The 23,540-nt window shown below is 40.3% G+C and overlaps 1 protein-coding gene across 5 annotated transcripts in view; it reads left to right on the plus strand.

Moving 5' to 3' along the window:
• The first annotated feature begins 12,433 nt into the window (after positions 1 to 12,433).
• CENPJ (centromere protein J) overlaps positions 12,434 to 23,540 on the plus strand; it is a 54,208-nt gene continuing 43,101 nt past the window's right edge. For 3 of the 5 annotated variants that reach the window (XM_046664935.1, XM_046664939.1, XM_046664940.1), the window contains exons 1-3: positions 12,434 to 12,798; positions 18,216 to 18,725; positions 19,286 to 19,409. In XM_046664935.1, coding sequence (XP_046520891.1) covers positions 18,282 to 18,725; positions 19,286 to 19,409 — 568 coding nt within the window. In that variant the 5' untranslated portion in view covers positions 12,434 to 12,798; positions 18,216 to 18,281. The remainder of the gene's footprint in view (positions 12,799 to 18,215; positions 18,726 to 19,285; positions 19,410 to 23,540) is intronic. The other 2 variants (XM_046664938.1, XM_046664936.1) reach the window with 2 other exon arrangements.

Below are 23,540 nucleotides of genomic sequence, written 5' to 3' on the forward strand. Positions count from 1 at the left end.
GCTGAAGATGTAGGAGAAACAGCATGAGAGGAAAGGTCAGGAGTTAAGATTTTATTTCTGGAGATTAAGGGCTTTGAAAGGCTCCTATGTATACTAGAGCATCTAGGAAGCTGCACATATGCCCACGGCAGGACCCACGCTCAGAAAAGACTTGAGAATGCCATAAGATTTCACCTCTGGCTGGTTTTTAGGCTCAGCACAGTGGGAAGTGGAGATTAAGGCCAAGTTATAAATGGCCTGCTTAAACGTAGGAGGAATGCCCCTATACAGAGCCAATCTGCAAAGACCTGGAGAGTATTTTTTTCTTTTCTTCCTTCTCTCTCTCTTTTTTTTTCCTTTTTTATTTTTACCACCCGGCATTTAAGAAAAGCTCCGTCAAACCACTAGAAGCACTAAACTAAAGGAACACAGACTTGAGAGAGCACAGATGACAAAGAATACAGCTTTACAAAAATAGTTTCTAAAAGTCACTAAACAAACTACAACCCACAGCAAGCAACAACAGGAAATCCTGGGGAGGAGAAAGAATCTGATTTCTAGAGTGGCCACATTACAATACTCAAAATGTCCAGTTTACAACAGAAAGTTAGGAAGCACATAAAGGAACTTGAAAATATGGCCCATTCAAAGGAAAAAAGAAATGAACAGAAACCGTCCCTGAGGAAGCACAAACATAGGACTTATTCAACAAATGCATTAAATAAACTATCTTCAATATGCTGAAAGAACTAAAGGAAAATATGGACAAACAACTAAAGGAAACCAGGGAAACAATGTCTCAACAAGTAGAGAATACTAATAAAGAGACAGGAATTATAAAAAAGAACCAAATAGAAATTTTGGAGAGCAAAAGTATAATAACTGAAATTAAAAATTCACTAGAGGTGCTCAGTAGCCGATGTGAGGAAGCAGAAGAATGAGCAAACCTGAAGGTACGGCAATTGAAATGATCAAGTCTGAGGAACAGAAGGAAAAAAGAATGAAGGAAAAGTGTACAGAGCCTAAGGAACCTGTGAGTAATCGTCAGTGGTACTAACGTATGCACAGTGGGAGTCCCAGAAAGAAATGAAAGAGAGAAAGAATATTTGAAGAAATAATGGTCAGAACTCCACAAATTTGATAAAAGATAGGGAGGAACACATCTAAAATTCTCTATGAACTCCAGGTAGGGAAGCTCAAAGAGATCCACGCCAAGACCCATTATAATCAAATTGCTGAAAGACAAAGAGAGAATCTTGAAAGCACCAAGAGAGGAGCAAATTGTCCCATATGTGGGATTATCAAAAAAGATCAACAGGCAGTTTCTCAGCAGAACTGTGGAGGCCAGAAGGCCGTGGAATATATTTAAAGAACTGAAGGGAAAAAAAACCTAGAAACCAGGAATTCTATACCCAGCAAAACTGTCACCCAGAAAACCTGAAAGAGAAATTAAGATGGTTCCAGATAGATAAAAGCTGTAGGTGTTCACTGCTAGTAGGTCTGCTTTCCTGGAAATGCTAAAAGGAGTCCTTTAAGCTGAAATGAAGAACACCAGACAGTAAATTGAAGTCAAATGAAGAAATAAAGAAACTGATAAAGGTAACTATATAGGTAAATATAAAAACCTATAGTATGGTATTTTTGGTTTGTAAGTACTCTTTTTTCCTATATGATTTAATAGACAAACACATAAAACAATAATTATAAGGCTATGTTAATGGGCACAGGATGTATAATGATGTAATTTGTGACAATAATAGATAAAGGGGAAGGGATGGAGACGTACAGGAGCATAGTTTTTGTATACTATTTAATCTAAGTTACTATTAATTCAAATCAGGTGGTCATAAGTTTAAGAAGCTAATTGTAACCCCTAAGGTAACCACAAAGAAAATTTTAAAAATATATGGAAAAGTTAATAGGAAGGGAATCACAATGGCATATACCAAAAAAATCAATTAAACACAAAAGAAGACAGTTATGGAGAAACTGGAGAACAAAAAAGATATAAGCCACTTAGGGAAAAAACCCAAAATGGCAGAAGTCTGTCGTTAGCAGTAATTACTTAAACTCTCCAAATAAAAAGTAGACATTGGCGGAAAGGATTAAAAAAAAAAATGACTCAACTATATGTTTCCACAAGAAATTCACTTTACATCCAAAAACACAAGAGGTTGAAAGTGAAAGGATGGAAAAAAAGACATTCCATGCAAACAGTAACCAAAAGACAGCAGAAAAGCCTATACCAGACAAAATAGATTTTAACTCAAATGATTACAAGAGACAAAGAAGGACATTATATATTAGGAAATGAGTCGATATATCAAGAAGATAGAACAATTATAACTATGTACTCATCTAACAACAGAGCCCCAAAACATGAAGCAAAACTTGACATGACTGAAGGGAGAAATAGTTCTACAATAATACTTGGAGACTTCAATACCCAACTTTCAATACGTGATAGAACAACTGGAGAGAAGATTAATAAGGAAATAGAAGCGATAGACCAATGAGACCTAGAAGACATATACAGAACACTTCACACAACAACAGCAGAATACATACTTTTTTTGTTGGCATTTTTTTAAAAACTTGAGTCCATAATAGTTTACATCGTTGTGAAATTTCAGTTGTACATTATTTCTTGTCTTTCACCACATAGGTGCTCCCCTTCACCCCCTGTAACCACCCCCTACCTCCCTTTCCCAGGTAACCACTGAACTGTTTTCTTTGTCCATGTGCTTGTTTATATTCCACATGTGAGTGAAATCCCCTGGTGGTTGTCTTTCTCAGTCTGGCTTATTTCACTAAGCATAATTCCCTCCAGGTCCTTCCATGTCATTACAAGTGGGATGAATTTGTCTTTTTTCTGCCTGAGTAGTATTCCATTGTATATATATATACCACATCTTCTTTATCCAGTCGTCAGTTGATGGGCACTTGGATTGTTTCCATGTCTTGGCTATTGTGAATAGTGCTGTGTTGAACATAGAGGTGCATATGTTACTTTGGATTGTTGATTTCAAGTTGTTTGGGTAGATACCCAGTAGTGGGATAGCTGGGTCATAAGGTAGTTCTAGTTTTAGTTTTTTGAGGAATCTCCACACTGTTTTCCATAGTGGCTGCACCAGTTTGCATTCACCACCAGTGTATGAGTGTTCCCTTTTCTCCACACCCTCTCCAACATTTGTTATTTTTAGTCTTAGTGATTATAGCCATTTTAACAAGTGTAAGGTGGTATCTTAGTGTAGTTTTGATTTGCATTTCCCTGATGATTAGTGATGTTGAACATCTTTTCATGTGCCTGTTGGCCATCTCTATATCTTCTTTGGAAAAATGTCTGTTCATATCCTCTGCCCATTTTTTGATCGTGATGTTTGTGTTTTTGTTGTTCAGTTGTGTGAGTTCCTTATATATTATCGGGATTAACCCCTTATTGGATATATGATTTTCCAAAATTTTCTCCCAATTGGTGGGTTGTCTCTTTGTTTTGATCCTAGTTTCTTTTGCCTTGCAGCAGCTCTTTAGTCTGATGAACTCCCACTTATTTATTTTTTCTTTTGTTTCCCTTGTCTGAGAAGACATGGTATTCGAAAAGATCCTTTTAAGTTCCATGTCAAAGAGTGTATAACCTATATTATCTTCCAGGAGTTTTATGGTTTCAGGACTTATCTTCAAGTCTTTGATCCATGTTGAGTTAATTTTTGTGTATGGCATGAGATAATGGTCTACCTTCATTCATTGGCATGTGGCTGTCCAGTTTTCCCAGCACCATTTATTGAAGAGACTGTCTTCTCTCCATTGTATGTTCTTGGCACCTTTGTCGAAGATTAGCTGTCTGTATATGTGTGGTTTTATTTCTGGGCTTTCAGTTCTGTTCCTTTGATCTTTGTGCCTGTTTTGTACCAGTACCATGCTGTTTGGGTCACTATGGCTTTGTACTACATTTTGAAGTCAGGGATTGTGATGCCTCCTTCTTTGTTCTTTTTTGCTCAGGATTGCTTTAGCAATTTGGGGTCTTTTGTTGTTCCATATGAATTTTAGGATTCTTTGCTCTATTTCCATGAAGAATGTCATTGGGATTCTGATTGGGATTGCATTGAATCTGTAGATTGCTTTGGGTAGTATGGACATTTTAGCTATGGTTATTCTTCCAATCCATGTGCATGGAATTGCTTTCCATCTCTTTATGTCATTATCTATTTTTTTCAATAATGTCTTATAGTTTTCATTGTATAAGTCCCTTGCCTCCTTAAATTTATTCCTAGGTACTTTATTCTCTCTCTCTTTTTTTTTTTTGCAATTGTACGTGGAATTGTATTCTTGAGTTCTCTTTCTGTAAGTTCATTATTAGAGTATAGAAATGCAGCTGAATTTTGCAAGCTGATTTTGTACCCTGCAAATTTACTCTAGTTGTTAATTATTCCTAATAGTTTTCCAATGGATTATTCAGGGTTTTCTATATATAAGGTCATGTCATCTGCAAGCAGTGAGAGTTTCACTTCTTCACTCCCTATTTGGATTCCTTTTATCCCTTTCTATTACCTAATTGCTCTGGCCAAAATCTCCAGTACTGTGTTGAATAAGAGTGGTCATAGTGGGCATCCTTATCTTGTTCTTGTTCTCAGATGGATGGCATTCAGTTTTTCTCCATTGAGTATGATGTTGGCTGTGGGTTTGTCATATATGGCCTTTACTATGTTGAGGTAATTTCCTTCTATCCCCATTTTGTTAAGAGTTTTGTCATAAATGGCTGTTGGAGCTTGTCAGGTGCTTTCTCTGCCTTTATTGAGATGACCATGTGGTTTTTATTCCTCATTTTGTTAATGTGGTGTATCACATTGATTGATTAGCAGATGTTGAACCATCCCTGTGTCCCTGGAATAAATCCACTTGATCATGATGTATGATCTTTTTGATGTATTGCTGTATTCAGGCTGCCAATATTTTGTTGAGAATTTTTGCATCTCTATTCATCAGCAATATTGGCCTGTAGTTTTCCTTTTTTGTGTTGTCTCTGTCAGGCTTTGGCATCAGAGTGATGTTGGCCTCGTAGAATGTGTCAGGAACTTTTCCATCTTCCCTAATTTTTTGGAATAGCTTGAGAAGGATAGGTATTAAGTCCTCTCTGAAACTTTGGTAGAATTCTCTAGGGAAGCCATCTGGTTCTGGGCTTTTATTCTTTGGGATGCTTTTGATTACGTTTCAATCTCTTTACTTGTGATCGGTCTATTCAGATCCTCTATTTCTTCTTGATTCAGCTTTGGGAGGTTGTATGAGTCTAAGAATTTATCCATTTCCTCTAGATTGTCCTTTTTGTTGGCATATAGTTTTTTGTAGTATTCTCTTATAATCTGTTGTATTTCTGTGGTATCTGTTGTTATTTCTGCTCTTTCGTTTCTAGTTTTACTTATCTGAGCTTTCTCTCTTTTTTTCTTTGTAAGTCTGGCTAGCGATTTTTCAATTTTATTTATCTTCTCAAAGAAGCAGCTCTTTGTTTCATTGATCCTTTCTATTGCCTTTTTTGTTTCAATACCATTAATTTCTGCTCTGATTTTTATTATTTCTCTCCTTTCTGCTGACTTCCATCTTTGTTCTTCTTTTTCTAATTCAATTAGGTATAGTTTGAGCTTGCTTATTTGGGTTTTTTCTTGTTTGTTAAGGTGAGCCTGTATTGTGATAAATTTCCATCTTAATACAGCTTTTGCTGCATCCCATATGAGTTGTAATGGGATGTTTTCATTTCGTCTCCAGATATTTTTTGATTTGTCTTTTAATTTCTTCAACGAGCCATTGCTCATTCAATAGCATGTTGTTTAGTTTCCACATCTTTGTCCTTTTCTCAGCCTTTTTCTTGTATTTAATTTCTAGCTTTTTAGCATTGTGATTGGAAAAAACACTTGTTATTATTTCAATCTTCTTAGATTTATTGAGCCTTGCCTTGTTTCCCAATATACGGTCTATCCTTGAGAATGTTCCATGCACACTTGAGAAGAATGAGAATTCTGCTGTTTTGGGAGGAGTGTTCTATATGTCTATTAAGTCCATCTGGTCTAGCTTTTCATATAATTCCACTGTTTCCTTGTTGATTTTCTGTCTGGATGATCTATCCATTGATGTGAGTGTAGTGTTGAGGTCCCCTACTCTTATTGTGTTATTATTACTGTCTCCTTTTAGGTTTGTTAATAGTTGCTTCATGTACTTTGGTGCTCCTGTGATGGGTGCATAGATATTTATAAGTGTTATTTCTTCTTGATGGACTGTCCCTTTGATCATTTATATACTGTCCCTATTTGTCTCTCTTTACGTGTCTCCTCTTGAAGTCTACTTTGTCTGATATAAGTATGGCAACACCTGCTTTCTTTTGTTTGCCATTAGCTTGGAGTATCATCTTCCATCCCTTCACTCTGAGCCTGTTTGTCATTGGAGGTGAGATGTGTTTCCTAGAGGCAGCATATTGTTGGGTCTTCTTCTTTAATCCATCTCACCACTCTGTGTCTTTTTATTGAAGAATTCAGTCCATTTATGTTTAGGATGATTATTGATTTACTGCTGCCATTTTATCACTCTTTTTCTGCATTTCCTTTGTTTCTCATCCTGTGTATTTTGGTCTACCGGTCGAGTTATGTAGTTTTTTATGTTGTGTTTCTTTGTTGTCTGCTTATTTATTATTTGTATCTCTGTTCTGCCTTTTTGTTTAGTGGTTACCCTGAGGTTTGTATTCAAAAATCTTGTCGATAAGATAGTCCCTTTTCTAATTACCTCTAATTTCTTTAAACTAAACCACTTCAGTTCCTTTCCTCTTCCCCTCCTAATTTGTTTTTCTCACATCTTATTCCATTTTTTGTTATGTTTGTGGTTAAAATGACAAAATTATCTTTGTTTTTGGTGTTTTCTTTACCCCTGTCTTTAATACTATACTTGGGTATTTTTCTATCTGCTTTGACTCTATCTATTTAACTCCTTATTCTGTGCTTTGTAACACCTTTCTCTCTTTTTTTCCCAGGTATGAGGGCCTTCTTGAGGATTTCTTGTAGGTGGGGTCTCGTGGCTACGAACTCCCTTAGCTTATGTTTGTCTAGGAAAGTTTTTTATTTCTCCATCATATCTGAAGGATATTTTCACTGGATAGAGTATTCTTGCCTGAAAGTGTTGGTCCTTTAGTGATTTCAATATGTCATTCCAGTTTCTCTTAGCCTGTAAGGTTTCTGCAGAGAAACCTGCTGAAAGCCTGATGGGGGTTCTTTTGTAGGTTATTTTCTTCTGCCTTGCTGCCTTTAGTATTCTTTCATTGTCATTCAGTTTTGCCAGTTTCACCACTATATGCCTTGCAGTAGGTCTTTTTACATGGACATATTTAGGAGATCTGGCAGCCTCTTCCACATGGATTTCCTTCCCTAGGTTTAGGAAGTTCTCTGCTATTATTTCTCTGGGCAAACTTTCTACTCCATTCTCCTTCTCTTCTCCTTCTTGAATACCTATAATTTTTATGTTGCATTTCCTAATTGAGTCTGATATTTCTCGGAGACTTCCCTCATTTCTTTTTAGTCTTAGTTCTCTCTCCTCCTCTATCTGGAGCATTTCAACATGTCTATCTTAGATTATGCTGATATGTTCCCCTATGGCGTCTGCTCAAGCATTCAGGGAATCCATATTTTATTTCTTCTATTGTGTCTTTCATCTCCAATATTTCTGATTGATTTTTCTTTACAGTTTCAATCTCTTTTGTGAAGTAGTTCTAGAACTCATTGAATTGTTTTTCTACATTCTCTTTTATCTCATTGAGTTTTTTCATTGTAGCTGTTTTGAATTCATTGTTGTTTAGATTACATATTTCTGCGTCCTAAGCACTGATTTCTGGGTACTCATTTTCTTGCTAATCTGGAGATTTAATATAGTGTTTGATACTGCTAGAGTTCTGTGTTTTTGTATCCTGGCGTCATTAGGTTGCAGGTACCACATATTGCCAATGGGTGGGGGTCAAGAGCCCCATATTCTGAGCCCTCTGCCTTCAGCTGAAATCCTAGGGACTAGAGACATGCTGCACGGGAGGGAGGAGGGGTGCTTTCTCCTGCATGCTCTCGGGGTTTTCCCCCCCGTTCTCCTGGTGTTTTGGCTTGATAGCATCACCCCCTGTGAAAGCTTTTGCCCCGTTAGAGGGCTTCCTTCTAGGCTGCAAGGGTCCTTGATGTTCCTGTGAATGAATGTTCCCTCCCCCGTCCCTCCCCTCTAGAAGGCCTCCTGCAGTCCTGACGGCAGTCTATGGGTAAGGGAGTGAAGATTTCTCTTACCCCAATACACCTCTGAGGGGAGTTCCAGCCTCTCTGCCTTTGGTCGTATGCCTGCGTGGATCTCTCTGACACTTTTTCTGTTGACTTTGGATGTCCTGTGTTGGAGTCTGGATTTCTTTTTGTTGTATTTTGGAGGGAGAAGATTTCTGACAGACCTCACTCCACCGTGATGCTGATGTCACTCCAGAATACATATTCTTTTCAATGTACATGGAACGTACTCCAGGATAGACCATATGTTAGGTCACCAAGCAACTTTCAGTAAATTTAAAATAACTGAAATCATACCAAGTACCTTCTCTGATTTATACAGAATGAAGCTAGAAATCAGTAACAGGAGAAAACCCAGAAAAATAGCAAAGATGTGGAAATTAAACAAAATACATTTAACCTATGTTAAAAAGAAGAAATCACAAGAGTAATTAGAAAGTTCTTTGAGATGAAAACAAAAACATAACATACAAAACTTATGGGATGCAGTGAATGTATTCAGAGGGAAATTTATAGCCTATATTTAAAAAGAAGGAAGATCTGAAATCAACAGCTTAACTTTACACCAGAAGGGCAAATTAAACCAAAAGCCAGCAGAAGGAAATAATGATTAGAGCATTTTGAAATAGAGAATAGAAAAAGAGAATCAATGAAATAAAAAGTTGGTTTTTGAAAAGATCAACAAAATTGACAAAATTTTAGCTAGATTCACAAAGAAAAAAGAGGGAATACTCAAATTAAGAAAAAAAATGAAAGTGGGAACATTATTACTGACTTTACAGAAACGAGGACTATAAGAGAACCTATGAACAATTGTACGTCAACAAATTAGATAACCTAGATGAAATAGAGAAATTCCTAGAAATAGGCAAACTACCACCACTTACTCAGGAAGAAATAGAAAATCTGAATAGATATATAACAAGATATTGATTGATTTAGTAATCCAAAACCACCCAGAAAGAAAAGCCCAGGATCAGATGGCTTCATTGGTGAATTCTACCAAACATTGAAGAAGAATGTGTTCCACACATAGGAACAATGTTTTAAAGAACGGGCAGTGGAACACATGTGAAAATGTTTTGGACAGCTCTGGCCCTTGTAGTTAATATATTATTTTTAGGATAGACAAATCACTGGTAATTTTGATATTTGTGGAAAGTAAATGTGCTGCTTTAAAAATGTGTAATAAAAACCTATAGAGGGGCCAGCGCCATGGCTGAGTGGTTAAGTTTCCGTGCTCTGCTTTGGCGGCTCAGGGTTTCCCAGTTCAGACCCTTTGTGTGGACCTAGCACTGCATCAGGCCATGCTGAGGTGGTGTCGCACATAGCACAAGCCAGAAGGACCTACAACTAGAATATACAACCATGTACTGGGGGGCGTTTGGGAGAAGAAAAAAAATGATTGGCAACAGATGTTAGCTCAAGGGCCAATCTTTAAAAAAAAAAAAAAAGATACAAGCAGGAATAAATTTCAAAAGAAAAAAACCCTATAGAATTCTTCAAAAACCACCAGACAATTACATCAAATTCTCAACTACTACTATTTTCAAAAAGAAAGTAAAAATATAAGTGTGACAAGTACCATGGTGTTGTTCTGCTGTGATAACAGCAAAGATTCAGGCTAGAGTTCTCCTTTCTTATTCTATTCAACATTATTGCTCGGGCATTCTAGAATGTAGTGGATGTGATAATTCCTCCACTGTGTGAGTCTAAACACTTGATCTTTTGCTGCAAGTCCAATGCACCAGCAATTGTTCTATATTAAAATGACAGGATTTTAAAAAAGATGTCTTCCAGCATCCAACACTGTTGTTAGAAGCTTCTTTATTGAGGTAAAATTCTAAAAATCTGAGGTTTGGGGCCTTGGTGAGGAACTCCCTTTCTTCCCCACAGATGAAGCAGGCAGTGGGTTTTGCCTTTGCCTCCAGGCCAGGTACTTGCATCTTTCAATGTATCTTCCTGACCTGCTAGTCACCTTTTCTAGCCTGGATGACATGGCATGTGCATCGTCCCTCAGCTAGGCCTGCAATTCTGTCCTCTCTTGACAGAGCAGTCACTGCTACTACTCGTCCAGCAATGGAAAGTTCTCCGAATGTCTTTCATACCCAGATCAACTATGGTAAAATGATAATCTTGCAAAACCATTTGACATGACCTGTGGAGCTGGGCTTTGGCAGACAAAGTGAGTTCATCTGTTGATGAACATTTTAAAGCTATTGAAGTCAAATTATAAAGTCATGATAAAGATGAAAGCACTTTGATAGATATGTTTATGGTATAGATTGTGGTGACAGTTTCATAGGTGAATACTTATCTTCAAACTTATCAGGTTATATACATTATATGTATAGCTTTCTGTATGTCAATCATACCTCAATAAAGTGGTTAAAAAAATACTGAAAGCATCTCCTGCTCATTAAATTTTTACTACATGGTAGGTGATTGCTAAGTTTATATACATATTTTTAATTTAACCTTCTTGACAATCCAATGTGGTAGGTATTATTATCATCCCCGTTTTGCAGATGAGAAGACTGAGTTTCTGAGAGGTCAAGTGCCGAAGACTACAAAGCTCTTTGTAAGTTGTCAAGATAGCCTTTGATCTCAGGCCTGCCTGACTCTAAAGCATAGGCTCTTAACTATTACATTACGGTGCCCTCCTGCCTTCTCTGATGGCATAAAGGATTGCATCAGAATGGATAATTTGTGGTTAAAACCCCTGTATGGGAGCTCTTAGTCTAATTTTTCTCTACAGCAATACTTGGAAGATGCAACAAGGATAGGAGCAACTGATGAGGTTGAATCTTTCATTGTCTGGCAGACTAGAAGTCGGAAGTTCCTTCCCTCTACTCCTTCGGCCTTGTAATGGATTTTGAGGACCCTTCAAGCTTAGTGGGCTGTTTTGAGAATTACCTGGGCTAGAGGTGAACATAGAACCTTAATTTAACATCCACTTAAAACTTCAGTGTGGTAAAAGACCCATTTATTCAATCAACCAACATGTGGTACTACATAATACATTAGAATAAAAATATAGCAATAGAACATAGGCACAAAAAGGAGAGGGTATTGTGACTCTTAAAAGATATGCAACATTTTAAGAAAAATTATTAGACTTTTGGGCATGCTTTCAAGCCAAAGGACTATAATAAATGAAGATGAGCATTTGGGTCTTTGCAAAGCATCTGAAATAAGTTGTGTGATCTTTGAAGTCTTGGGCTCTGGTTTCCTCATCCATAACGAAATTTTTAAAAGAAGAGACAAAACGAAACCCTTGATTTAGTAAAGGACAATTTTTGAAGAAAGTAAAACAATTTGGGGGGAGGAGGGACCGGATTTCTCGGAAAGTGTTTTTTAATTATCTTTAACCAGTGGTAGTTTGCTTCAGCTATTATATTGGTTGTTATAAATGGCACTTCATTTGATTTCTTTAAAAATTTTACGTGGCTTTCCGTTACTTGTATAGAAACTAAGCCCGGGTATGTACACTACGGTAACTCGCAGCGCCATGTCTGCAATTAAGAAAACATTTTTTGAATTTTGCACTTCCTGTGTTCAAAGTAAACAATTTTAATATCCAATGGACACAGATTGCCCAACCACGCATTAACTTACGAGAAAAGGTGAGCGATGACTATTTTTGGACCGAGTTCTCGCATGGTTACCTTTGCCTTAGGATAGAGTGTGGCAGACTGCCGTTTTTTTCCCTTTACTAAGTCACACCCAGCCAAGGCAGAAAACAAAGACAAAAAACAAATAACACCCAGACAGACAGCGTCAGCAAAATGCCCCTGCCCCCATGCCCTCTAAAAGCGTCGGTCTCCGGGCTGTTAGCTGACGCTGTCGCCTCCCGTCCGGGGAACTCGGAGGTTCGCTTCTCGCGCAGGCGCCACCCTTAGGTGTCCAGGTGGGAGGGGGACGACGCGGTCTACCCCGGAAGCGCACCCTCGGCGCGGTTTTTCCCTCCCGTCCCGCCGCCCAGGCAGAAGGCGCCTTGCGGCGAAGCCTCGGGTAACGTCGGCTCTGGGTCGTCGCTGGGAGCGGTAGTTTGCACGCGCCCGGCGGCACCGCGCGCAAGCGCAGAGGGGGGCCGGTGGGAACTACACTTCCCAGGGGCCCTCGGCCGGGGGCGGGGCCGGGGCGGGGCTCCAGGCGGAGGCGACGATTGTGGCGGCTCGTTCGTAATTGTAGCCGCGCCTCCGGTCCGGGTCAGAGTGGCTTGAGAGGCTGGGGGACAGCCGAGCGGTGATTCGTGGGCGAAAGGAGCGGAGGAGCTGGTGTGTTGCCTGCCCGGCACCCAGGAGGGCGGGCGGTGCGCGGACAGACCCTCGCGCGGTGGCGGACTCCAGCTGGCGTCCGCCCGGGTCGGCGCGGCCCGCGGGCGGCAGGCGGTTTGGGCCGTGGGCGGCTGCTGCGGAGGAGCGCGCAGCGCGGGTGCCTCGGTCCGCGGGGGCCCGCCTCCGCGCGTGCCGTCCTGTAACCCTCGCCGCGGGGCGTCCGTGGATTTGAAGAAGGCGCGTTGGGCGGGCTGGTAAGTCGCCTCCCAGACTAGCGGGCCGCTCTCCGCGGTCCGACGGTGGTCTGCGTTCACTGTCGCGTCCACGTTTCCGCTCGGGACGCGGAGAGTTTATCGTTTCCCGGCAAGGTGCTTCAGAGAGCGTTTCGGCGGCGCTCCTGGCGGGCTGCCGGCCTCGGTGTGCGGGCCGGGCTCCGGCGCGTAGGCCTTGTGCCGTGCGGCCGCGCTTACCGAGGCCTTAGCGGCGATCGGAAGGAGCGGATGGGAGTGGAACTGTTCTTGTACTTCACGCCGCCGGTGAACGTGGTTTCAGGATCCTAGGAAACGGGGGAATAGAGGTGTGTTCTCAGTGGGGAGGGTGCAGATGTCTGGGGGCCGCGTCACGGCGGCTGCTTGCGCTTGAAGATCTAGGAGGGAGCTCTTCTAGTTTGTGATGTTACAAAGTGACCTTGTAGCTTGTCTCTGCTTTCTGAATTTGAATTTCAAGATTCCTGCTAAGGTCATTTAAATTTAACCAAGGTTACTTGGTTGATTTTGATGAAAAGTTGTTACCTTTATAGATAGACCTCCGACTCAAAAATAGAGTTGATTTGCTTAGAACAGATATTTTTTCTTTTTGTTGCTGGGCAAGATGGTCAGTGAGCTAACATCTATGCCGTCTTCCTCTGTTTCGAGTGTGGAACGCCGCCTCAGCACGACGACGGACGAGTGGTGTAGGTCGGCGCCTGGGGGCCAAACTGGGAATCCCGGCGGCTGAAGCAGAGCGCGGAACTTAACCTCCCCAGAACGGATGGTTAAAAACTATTCAGGGGCCGGCTGGTGGCCCGGCGGTTAAGTGTGCACGTTCCGCTATGGCGGCCCGGGGTTCGCTGGTTCGGATCCCAGGCGCGGACATGGCATCGCTTGGCCCGCCATGCTGTGGTAGGTGTCCCACATATAAAGTAGAGGAACATGGGCACGGATGTTAGCTCAGGGCCAGGCTTCCTCAAAAAAAAACTATTCAGTAATTTCCAGTAAAGTGCCCTAACCTTAAACGTACAGTGCAAATGTACACAGCAGTGTCATCGCCACCCAGACGAGGAACAGCTCGCGTCACCCTGAAGGCAGCCGCTTCGCCTTCCGTGGTACCACCCCAGCTTCCCAGATGACCGCGATCCTGGCCTCTGCTCCTACTGTTGGCTTTGCCTATTCTTGAATTTCGTGTTAAATGGAAATGGTGCAGGGCGTGTTGGCGTGGACTTCGGCCCAGCGTCGCTCGTGCGTGAGGGTGCCTCGGCAGCGGGTTTTAAATGCCTGGGTAGCTGTGGGCCTCCACGTGTGACCTCACTGAGAGGACGGGACGCTGCGTTTGGGTCTGGTTATTGAAGCGTTTGCAGGTGTTCCTTCTGTTCCAGGAAGCCTCGGGTTGCAGTGCCCAGGGTTACAGTGCCCAGTACAGTAGGCGCTTCCTAAGCCTTTGGAGAAGTCTTTGGCAGCTCACCCCGGGCACGGCGGCAAAAACGACGTTATTGTTACTGCCATCTGTTTCTTTGAGCACTTCTATAAACTGGTGCCTCATAGTGTTGCACGTACACACTGAGTGATGTTAACAGCTGTTCACAACGCTATTCCAGAGTTCTGCTTCAGAAAACGGAGCACAACTATGTTCAGTGTATGTCATACGGTGGAATGAAGCAACAAGGGAAACAGCAGTCTTTTGTTTTAAAATTTGATTAAATCCAGATTTTTGACATAATAAAATGACACCATCTGTCTTTCGGTTCTTCAGTCACATTGGCCACGTTTCAAGTACTCGATAGCCGTATGTGACTAGTAGCTACCATGTCGGACAGCACAAGTCTAAGTAATTCTGTTTTTTGTCTTTCTCATCTGTTGTACACTGCTCTGCACTTCCCCTTTGTCGGTGAACAGTGTATCTTGAATATATTCACTACTTCCATATCAGCACCTAACCAGCTTACTTGCTCTCTTTAACAGTTGCATGAATACCATAATTACCTGGTCCCCTGTTACCAGACATTTAAGTTAATTTCAGTTTATTGCAAATGTAAATGTGTGCCAATAAAGCACAAAATGCCTAGATGGGGAATTGCTGAGTCAAAATTTTTGTGTATTTACAGTTTGGATAGTTGTCAAATTGCCTCCCAAAAGGTTGTACCAGTTTACATTTCCAAGTAACACTTTATGAAAGAGTTCTTCTTCCACATTGGGTGTTATCAAGTTTAGTCTTTGCCAACCCAATGTGTGAAAAATGGTACGTCATTACTGTTTTAATTTCTGTTCAGTTGGATGAGGATGAGCATATTTTAATGTTTGAGCATCTGTATTTCTTTTTTGTTTATATCTTTTGTGTGTTTGTTTTTTGGATACTAGGTATGCAGCTAAATACATGTTTGTTGGCTTCCAAATTGCCATTTTTCATTTCACTTTGCTTATATATATTTTGCTGTATTACGTTGATAAAGTTAGAATTTTGTCTGAAAAATGATGTGAACTGTCATTCCACTTAGGTACTAGATCTCTTGTCTCTCCTCTCAAAGATGTGGCTATAACAGTTCTCTCCTCTCTCCACGACCTCATCGGCCTGGAAACCTGCTTTTATTTTTCCTGTCTTTTTTTTTTTTTGCTGAGGAAGATTCACCCTGAGCTAAGTCCTCTTCTGGTACTGCCACAGCATGGCTAATGAATGGTGTAGGTCCACACCCAGGATCCAAACCCATGAACTAGGGCAACTGAAGTGGAATGTGCCAAACTCAACCACTAGGCCATGGGGCTGGCCGCCATTTTTCCTGAGTTAAAAAAACAACCCCTCTTCACCCTGCTTCCCTGTGCAGCTATTGTTCTATTTATTTCCTTCCCTTTATAACAGCACTCCTGGAAAGAGTTAGCTGTACTCACTGTCTCCAATTTCTTATTCTTTCATGTGTCCCCTTCATTCAAGCTTTTGCAACCCCACCCCCCTGCCCCCAGCTGCTCTCATTGAAATTATGACGTTTGCTTTGCTGAATTCCAAGGTCAGTCCTCAGTCCTCCTCACCCTTTGTCTATTAACAGCATTTAACACAACCCTTTCTTCCTTAAAACACTTTCTTCATTTGGCTTCAAGGGCACTACACTTTTTACATCTTCTCTTTTTTGGTCTACCCTCCGTCCTTTAGTGATCTCATCCAGTTTCAAGGCTTTAAATACCATCTATATGCTAAGGATACCCACATTTATTCTTCACAGCCTAGGCCTCATCCACGAATTACATTCTTGTATGTACAGCTGCCTACGTGATGTCTCTACTGGGATGTCTGACAGACATCTTAAAATGTCCTACATTCAGCTTTTGATCTCTCACTCCCCCAAACCTGTTTCAGCCCCCGTTTTCCCCATTTCACTTAATGGCAACTGTGTTCTTCTAGTTGCTCAGCCAGCAAATTTTAAGGAATGAGAGGAAGATCCTAGTGACCTTTGGAGGTTTGGTAGACAGTAAAGGAGGAGGAGTAGGTTATATAGTCTGATCATATGAATTTCAAAATTGTGTGCTTTTTATGGTGGAGGAAGGGAGAATAGTCTGGAAGCAAAAAAGAACAATAAGGAAAATACTTATTCTGCTTTCAGGCCCAGTGGTTCAGGGGCATGAGCTCCATGGGAAGAAGTGTTCTCAGGAAGATGAGAGAAGAGGTTAAGGATAATAGGAGATTTTACTGGTGATGGACAGTGTTTTGACATTGGGGATGCTTGGGAGATGGAGACAGAATAAGGCCTGTGCATGGAGATTCGAGTATAAGAGATGAAGGATGGCTTGGGAGCCAGAGCCTTCTTATGGTGACCGATGTAAATAGATTTAATCACATGAAGAGATTAATCCTGAGAATTCAAAGTAGATAGTGGTGATGGGACCATGAGAACTGGTGGGTTTCTGGAGGAATGGGGCATTGGTGGGGGGCATCCTGCAGATGAAGGTAGTGAGGTCTGGTCGGCTGGGTCTTGCTTTGCCCCTTGTAGCTGCACCACTTGCTCCTTCTCCTCCACCAGGTCCTTAGTTTTATCCTTTAAATGAAGCCACTCTGTCCACCCTGTCTAAACTGGCAATCTCTATCCCCGACGTGGCTTTTTTCTCCTTAGCACTTATTGCTATTTAACGTATTGTATAATTTACTTGTGTGTGTGAATTTTCCCCACTACACTCTGACTTATTAACTGCTGTATACCCAGTGCCTAAAATAGTATTTGGCACAAGTAAGAACGCAATAAATGTTAGTTGAGTAAAATCAGACATACAAAGGAGAAAGAGCTTATCTTTGTGATGTCCCATTTATCGATTGCACCTTGACAGAGTTATACTAGGAGTTTGGTTATTTTAGAGTATGATTCATACAGAGTAGCTGTCATATGTAATGAACCAATGTAATGTTTATTGTTGAAGATTGAATGGACACAAATAATACTTTATAATACTGAATTTATTTTTAGTAATATAAACTTAGCTCTGATTTAATTTTAACTTAATTTTTTTTTAAAGATTTTATTTTTCCTTTTTCTCCCCAAAGCCCCCCCTGTATATAGTTGTATATTTTTAGTTGTGGGTCCTTCTAGTTGTGGCATGTAGGATGTTGCTCCAGCATGGCCTGATGAGCAGTGCCATGTCTGTGCCCAGGATCTGAACCGGTGAGACCCTGGGCCGCCGAAGTGGAGCGTGAGAACCCAACCACTTGGCCACGGGGCCAGTCCCTAATTTTAACTTAATTTTAGAAAATATTTATCAAGTTTTTCGTATCTGCCAGGAATTAATGGTCTTAGGCAATGGTGAATATACAGGTATCTTCAAAGAACTCACAACTTGGTAGATTATGAACACAAGAGCAAAATACCACTAGTAGTGAGATGAATGCCAAAATAGTGATGTCAGAGACTTCTAGTAGTGCAGATGAGAGACTGCCTGATGTGCAGGGAGTTAGAAGGAAGATGAGGGAGGAAGGGTCAGCAGGAAACTGCCAGTTAAAGCCGTGGGGTGGTGGTGTCTTTTGTTCTGGAACTAGGGAGAACACAGGCTCCCCAGTTGGGCCAAGAAGCAGTGTTGGACTAGGGCCAGAAGCATGAGAGCGATTAATATGGGGAATATTTGCTATTGATGGTGGCTTGTTTTTCATTTGATAATCAAATAGTTCAGAAGGTGATTTTGCTCCCATCATTTTAGGTCAGCTGATCTAGCACTTATATAAAGTCATCAGCAATTGACTGATGAGATCAGAAAGGAATTTAGGGTTTTGATCCACTCGATTTGGATATTTTTAAGACTGTAAAAAAGACATTTAGCTTAATACCCAATTGCTTTGCTAGTTAAAGTCTTTTGTATGTAAAATATTCAGTAGATGTTTGTGCTGGGTCGAGGTTTGGGTGGAACAGCTTTAACTAACACTTTTTGTTGGCTGTCTTCTTCTACAGGTGTTGGAAATTATTAGCTCTTCTAGCTTTTACGTTATTTAAATACAGTAGTATCATTGGACTAAAATGTTCCTGATGCCAACCTCTTCAGAGTTAAATAGTGGGCAGAACTTCTTGACTCAGTGGATGACCAATCCTTCTCGGGCTGGGGTCATATTAAATCGTGGATTTTCTATTTTGGAAGCAGACGAAGAGAATCGAGCAAATGTGAACATTTCTACCAGCTTTCCGGTTAAAGCCACGCGTTTTTCAAATAGTTTCAGTTTTATAAGTGAAGAAGATTCACTTCGTGAAGAACAGAGATTGGAGTGTAACAGCCCTTACAAACTACAACCTGATAAATCTGAAGCACTTACAGTCTTTCCTTTAACTAAAGAGGAACTTCCAATAGCGGCATGTCAGGATGCTCCTGGACACTGGGGAGATCACAAAAATGACGCTATGTCAGATCTTGCGAGTGAATTCAAAGAAGTGGCTTACAAAGACCCGCTTTTCAAAAAGCTTGAGCAGGTATAACAGGATTTGGCCTAAATATGTCTTTGTGTTATTGCAGGTTTCTGTTTATGATGAAAAGTAATCTGTTTCAGGTTCTCTTTTTCTTCCCCTTTACTGTGAAATCCTCAGAATACCAGATTTTGCCTTTTGACTAATATGAAATGTGTAATATGTAAGTCATAAATATAAAACTTAAAATAACGATATCTTTAAATTTCTACCTCATTTGGTAAGAACTAAATTAGAAATGGTTGATCAAATATTAGGGGGGACAAGTTGATCATAAATGTACTGATACTTATTTTAAGTACTGATACTTATTACTATTTTAAGAATCACAGACGTCATATGACTTTTTCTGTTTCTTAGTTGAGATTGTCAATATGGTCTCCTTCATAAAAAATTGGATTTTAGAGTTTTGGTGGCAGATTTAGTTACTTAGGGATCCCTCTTTGAAACTCTTTATTAGGGAAGATATGAGAAGGGAGATCAGAGGCATTCAGATAAATGTAAGGAGGAAAGCTCCATAAAGAAGTGTAAAGTTGGTTTAATAAAGTTATTTTATGTTTGAAAAGCTGAAAGAAGTACAACAGAAGAAGCAGGAACAACTGAAGAGGCAACAGTTAGAGCAGCTACAAAGACTCATGGAAGAACAAGAGAGGCTGCTTACCGCGGTGTCTGGGCAGCATACACTCCCAGGTATTTTTTTGCTTACATAGGGTCTTCAGTTAGCACAGTGATAGACGGTCACTTACATTTCTTACCTTTAGTTGTTTGACAGGTTATTTCTACCATTTCTTTATCATAGGGTGCAAACTCCAATTTGTTTAAGGGCTAGGCACATAACTGAAATAGTGGTGTTGTAGTATATTTGGGACAAGTGGGAGCTGTGCCATTCTGGAGCATTTGTGCCCTGCTGAAAGACATTTACATTTATTTATAAAATACGATTTTAAAAAGACCTAGCAGGGGGCCGGCCCCATGGCCGAGTGGTTAAGTTCACGCACTCCGCTTCGGTGGCCCAGGGTTTTGCCGGTTCGGATCCTGGGTGCGGACATGGCACCCCTCATCAGGCCATACTGGGGTGGCGTCCCACATGCCACAACCAGAAGGAGCCACAACTAAAAAAAAGGAAAAAAGAAAATATATGACTATGTACTGGAAAAATAAACTCTTTAAAAAAAAAAAAGACCATACTGCATAGTAACAGAAACATTTTAAATCATGACTCTTAATTTCAAAGTTTCGTAAATCAGCCCTTATTGGTATGCCTGGCATGTAGTAAGGATATTTTCTATTTTGTTTATTCTGTTCTATGTCGTTAAAAAAAAAATGCCAGTCATAACCTGTGTGTTGCATCTCATGATAAAATTACTAACGGGTTGTGTCCCACAGTTTGAAAAACAGTGATCTGGACCAGTATGTTTGCTTTTTGGTGCTACATTTTAGGAGATACACTTTATTGATTCAGGAAAGTGCCTGTTGTTCACAGGTTGCTCTGGGCATTGAGAGTACAAAGAAGAAAAGACGTTGGCAAATGAGCGTGCAGAATGTGGCTGGGTGGGACTGGGGAGTGGTGGTGGTGGTGGTGATGAGAAATGTAGCAAATGAAGAATGGTGTAGAGAATTTGGATGTTCATCTTAGGGAATGTAGACAATGTGGTGTGCATCTTGAAATAGTTGAATGGTTCAGGGTTCCTTTATGGAATACATAAAAAGAATAATCAAGATTACTTAAATAACAGCCTGTGATACTTTTTAGGGTAGAAATAGCACTATGATAGAGCAATAGGGAAGCATATTTCAAAGTTATTAATATAAGAACTAGCCCCATTCAGTTATGTCTCTTGAGGGCAGTGGTTTCACACTGTTTGGTCTCAGGACCCCTTAACACTCTTAAATTATTGAGGACTTCAAAGAGCTTTTGTCATATGGGGGGCTATAGATTTCAATATTTACTTATATTAGCAATTAAAACTGAGAAGTTGAAAAACTAATTCATTTAAAATAATCAATTACGTGTCATCACAAATAACATTTTTTAATGAAAAACTTTTCTAAACAATTAGAAGAATAGGATTGTTTTATATTTTTAAAAATCTGTTTTTGTTTTTGTTTTTATTTTTCCTTTTTCTCCCCAAAGCCCCCCGGTACATAGTTGTGTATTTTTAGTTGTGAGTCCTTCTAGTTGTGTATGTGGGATGCCACCTCAGCATGGCTTGATGAGCGGTGCCATGTCCATGCCCAGGATCCGAACCGGCGAAACCCTGGGCTGCCGAAGCGGGGTGCAAGAACCTAACCACTTGGCCAGGGGGCTGGCCCCTAAAAATCTGTTTAACTTCTGGCTTAAATTAACTCAGCTGATTCTCATATCTACTTCTGCATTCAATCTCTTGAGTTGTTTTGGTTGAAGTATGTGAAAAAAATCCAGCCTCACATGGATATGTAATTGGAAAAAGGAGAGAGGAGTATTTTAATAGCCTTTTCAAATAATTGTGGTTATTTCTTTGATGTTGCACCCAAACTCAACAAGTCGTCATTTCTTAGCTACTGTTCTCAGTGTGGAATATGAAATCATGTCAATGAACTATTTGTACTCTGTTAAATTAAAATGTATTGGAATATCTTGGCTTTTTTTTTTTTAAAGATTGGCACCTGTGCTAATATCTGTTGCCAATCTTCTTTCTTTCTTTTTCCTTCTCCCCAAAACCCCTTTGTACGTAGTTGTATATTCTAGTTGTGAGTGCCTCTGGTTGTGCTATATGGGATACTGCCTCAGCATGGCCTGACGAGTGGTGCCATGTCCATGCCCAGGATCCAAACTGGTGAAACCCTGGGCCGCTGAAGCGGAGTGAACTTCATCACTCCGCCATGGGGCCAGCCCCTATCTTGACATTTTGAATGGATCTTTCATTGCGCATGATTTGGTAAAATCGTGCATTGGTTATTTGGAAAATAGTGGTTTACTGAGTTACATAGGTCTGTAAAATATTGACATATTTCATTATATAATATCAAAAAATTATATCTATTAGTATCGCTATAACTCTCATCATAAAAGTCTTATTATAAAGCTGTCAAGCTCGTGGTGGTGTACTTGTTTTCTAAAATTCAAATTTTTACTTGAAAGTTCAAATTTTGTCATTGGCAAGAAATACCATCAGTTGTTTTCCTTGAAGTGACTAGCTTACTTGTTTCATTTTTGAGAAAATGTCTGTCAAGTACCAAGGTTTAAATCATCATAATTTGTCGTTTATTCTTTCAGATAAAAATGATTTTCCTTGGAAGAAGTAGCTACTCAAGCTTACAATTCAAAAAATTACACAGCTGGGGGTGGCCCGGTGACGTGGTGGTTAAGTTTATCTGCTCTGCTTTGGTGGCCCGGGGTTCACAGGTTTGGATCCTGGGTGTGGAACTAGCACCACTTGTCAAGCCACACTGTGGTGGTGTCCCACATAAAATAAAGGAAGATTGGCACAGATGTTACTTCAGTGACAGTCTTCCTCAAGCAAAAAGAGGAAGATTGGCAACAGATGTTAGCTCAGGGCCAAATCTTCCTCAGCAAAAAAAACCACAAAAACCCCACAGCCATGTCTTGGTTTACAGCAGAAATGATTTATGCATACTCCTTATTTTGTCCTATAGAATGTTCAAAAGACATGTACTCTAGGGTTGAGATTTAATTAAAAAAATTAATACTTTCTGTTACTTTATCTAGGACATTCTTAAGTAAAAGTTAAAAAAAAATTTTTTTTTTTGAGGAAGATTAGTCTTGAGCTAACATCCTTGCCCATCTTCCCTCTACTTTATATGTGTGACACCTGCCACAGCATGGCTTGCCAAGCGGTGCGTAGCTCCACACCCGGGATCTGAACTAGCAAACCCTGGGCCACCAAAGCAGAACGTTTGAACTTAATGGCTATGCCACCAGGCAGGCCCAAAACTTTTTTAAACTGCAAGTGCATGATGATGGTAAATACTGTAACTGCTAGCACAGTTGGGTGCTGCTGTCCTGCTGTCTTGCTTTTGAGAAAGGACACCAGGAGTTTCCATTTTGCTTTTGCACCATCAGTGTATATTCAGTACAGTGAAAAAGGCAAATACTACCTAAATATTTTATGAAAATAGTTTTGACCTGGTGGATGCCCTGAAAGAGTCTTGGAGACCTCCAGGGGTTTACAAACGACGCTGAGAACTACTACTTTGGGATATTGCTCTTTTATCAAAGACGTCTTTAGGCTGAAGTAGGATGACTGTTAGTCAAAAATATTTAGATGAGAGTATTGTTATAAAAAAGGAAGCAAGGTCAAACCTACTATTCAATTAGGCCCTACTTGATCTCAGTTTTATTCATGGGCTGGGGGTGAGGTAGATAGGTATTAGAGATATGTGGCCCAGCTCTTTTATGAAACACTTCTCATTGTGTCTTCTCTTTTAAATTTAGTTGAGACAATCTCGGAGAACAGAGGTATAGTAGCAGGATTTCGAGGAGCTGGTGCAGCAGGCAAGATGGCTAATATTGCCATCTACCCTCCAAGAATTATATCTGAGAGAGATATAGAAGGGGAATCTTCTCTCTGTTTATTTATTTTAAAAGCAGAGACTTGAGAAACAAAACAGACAAAATAATACAGGAAATTTAGAAACTATACGGAAAAGTACGAAACAGAAAGGTCACCCATAATTCCACTACCTGAGGATACCAAGATGTTAATCTAAAGGGAAGACTTTTCTATGTTGTGACACAGAGCAGTTATTGATCATTAGGGAACAATTCGGATCATTTGTTAACTATTTGCATTGGTGCTCTATCTAACTGTGTTTGTCATA

This window comes from Equus quagga, chromosome 6 (assembly GCF_021613505.1).
Source record: "Equus quagga isolate Etosha38 chromosome 6, UCLA_HA_Equagga_1.0, whole genome shotgun sequence".
Classification (NCBI taxonomy): Eukaryota; Metazoa; Chordata; class Mammalia; order Perissodactyla; family Equidae; genus Equus; species Equus quagga.